The following is a 2218-nucleotide window of genomic DNA, read 5'->3' as shown; positions in this document are numbered from 1 at the left end:
CAATAACACCACCACCCTTTGTTGGCTAATGGAAAATTCCACAACCAAACATTAAAGCAGACTACTTTTCTAGAATGTAGTCTACCTCCTCTTCTCCTGTCCCAGAAATACCTCAGGTCTACAGGACCAAGAAAGGCAAGAGTGCATGATAAGGAAAGGCAAGGCTAGCAGCCACTACTCATGACCAGAAAAATGGCCTGACAGGGTGCAGAAAAATTCTCAATGAGTATATCCAACAGAAACAGATGCCTTAGACAGGGATGGGCTCTATTCTAAATGGAATGAAGGCTACTAACAATTCTCAGCTTTGTTTTTCCCACCCTTATAGGTTCTCAACTAATTGAGTTCTGAGGGATGAGGAAGAGGGGAACAGCAAACCCTCTTTCAGAGAATTAGGATCTGAAGAGTTAGGAAACAGTAACTGAGAATTGGTTATTAAGTAAATGCTTAATTAGGCTGAGGTTAGTTGTTAAGCTCATAGTTGAGGCTGAGGAAGAAGTGGAAATTAATATCCAGCTATGGCGGAAGAAAGAGTGTGGTTAGAGTCAATTACAGCTTCTGCCAGACAGGAGACCTGCTGAGTGCTCCAGTCCCTCCAAAGTCCATTAAGCATCGAGTGAAAGGAGAGAGAGCCTGGCGAGACAGTGTGCACTAGGTACTTGAGCGTTGTCTAGTAACTTGGTTGTTGGAGGGGGAGGGACTAGCTCAGGATCCAGGGGAGGTCTGCACGGAAATTGCTGCCTTCAGAGAGCTGAGGAGGCAAGAGGCTTAGGACTGAAAAAGAGAGGGTGAGTGAATATTAATAACCAGCAGGATCCCAGAGATGGCAAGCTGCCAGCCTGGACTGCCAGTGATGACCAGAACTGTGCTGCAGCTCTGAATTCACAGCTCCTTCTCTCCCAGCCCACAAGAATTTGAGTTGGAGAGCCAGCATGCTCTGGTAAGTGGAAATCCTGACACTTCCAGAGATGGAGTCATCTTTCTCATTTGGAGTGATCCTTGCTGTCCTGGCCTCCCTCATTATTGCTGCTAATGCACTAGTGGCCGTGGCTGTGCTGTTGTCGATCCACAAGAATGTTGGTGTCAATCTCTGCTTCACCTTGAATCTGGCTGTGGCTGACACCTTGCTTGGTGTGGCCATTTCTGGCATAGTCACAGACCAGCTCTCCAGCCCAGCTCAGCCCACACAGAAGACCCTGTGCAGTCTTCGGATGGCATTTGTCACTTCTTCTGCAGCTGCCTCTGTCCTCACCGTCATGCTGATTGCCTTTGACAGGTACCTTGCCATCAAGCAGCCCCTCCGCTACTTCCAGATCATGAACGGGCTCGTGGCTGGAGCCTGCCTTGCTGGGCTGTGGTTGGTGTCTTACCTCATTGGCTTCCTCCCACTTGGAATCCCTATGTTCCAGCAGACCACCTACCAGGGCCCCTGCAGCTTCTTTGCTGTGTTTCACCCACGCTTTGTGTTGACACTCTCCTGCATTGGCTTCTTCCCAGCCCTGCTCCTTTTTGTCTTCTTCTACTGTGACATGCTCAAGATTGCCTTCGTGCACAGCCAGCAGATCCGAAAGATGGAGCATGCTGGAGCCACGGCTGGAGCTTACCAGCCCCCACGGACTCCCAATGACTTCAAGGCTGTCCTCACTGTAGCTGTTCTCATCGGGAGCTTCACTCTATCCTGGACCCCATTTCTTATCACTGGCATTGTGCAGGTGGCCTGCCAGGAGTGCCATCTCTACATAGTGCTGGAACGGTACCTGTGGCTGCTTGGCGTGTGCAATTCCCTGCTCAACCCACTCATCTATGCCTATTGGCAGAAGGAGGTGCGGCAGCAGCTTTATCAGATGGCCCTGGGAGTGAAGAAGGGGCTTGCTTCATTACTTCTTCTCTTGGGCAGGGATGGTAGCCCAGAGGTGTCAAGGGAAACTTCCTGTCACATTGCCACTATCTCCCACCCACAGCTTGATGGCTAAGATGGTAAGGGCAAAGAAGTTCAAAGTGCCTTTTCCCTCCTCTCTCAGGGTCCCAAATAGTAGATCAGAAGGAACGAGAGGAATGAGAGCACTTATTTCAGGCAATGGACCACCCCTCATACCACCTCACCCCAGACTGAGAGGTAACTGATGCAGAGTGCTGACTTTCTTCTATAATGTTTCCTTATTTGCAAATCTCCACTCCACTTCTCTTGCAATGAGTCTGTTTCTCCTGTACAGGTATA

The 2218-nt window shown here is 49.7% G+C and overlaps 1 protein-coding gene across 1 annotated transcript; it reads left to right on the top strand.

The window, feature by feature from the left end:
• The first annotated feature begins 968 nt into the window (after positions 1-968).
• On the top strand, positions 969-1973 carry GPR119 (G protein-coupled receptor 119). The gene has a single exon (XM_028522183.1). It carries the CDS (start codon positions 969-971, stop codon positions 1971-1973), a length of 1005 nt encoding a protein of 334 aa, XP_028377984.1.
• The last annotated feature ends 245 nt before the right edge of the window (positions 1974-2218 follow it).

This window comes from Phyllostomus discolor, chromosome X (genome assembly GCF_004126475.2).
Source record: "Phyllostomus discolor isolate MPI-MPIP mPhyDis1 chromosome X, mPhyDis1.pri.v3, whole genome shotgun sequence".
Classification (NCBI taxonomy): Eukaryota; Metazoa; Chordata; class Mammalia; order Chiroptera; family Phyllostomidae; genus Phyllostomus; species Phyllostomus discolor.
This window is presented reverse-complemented; position numbering and strand designations above follow the sequence as displayed.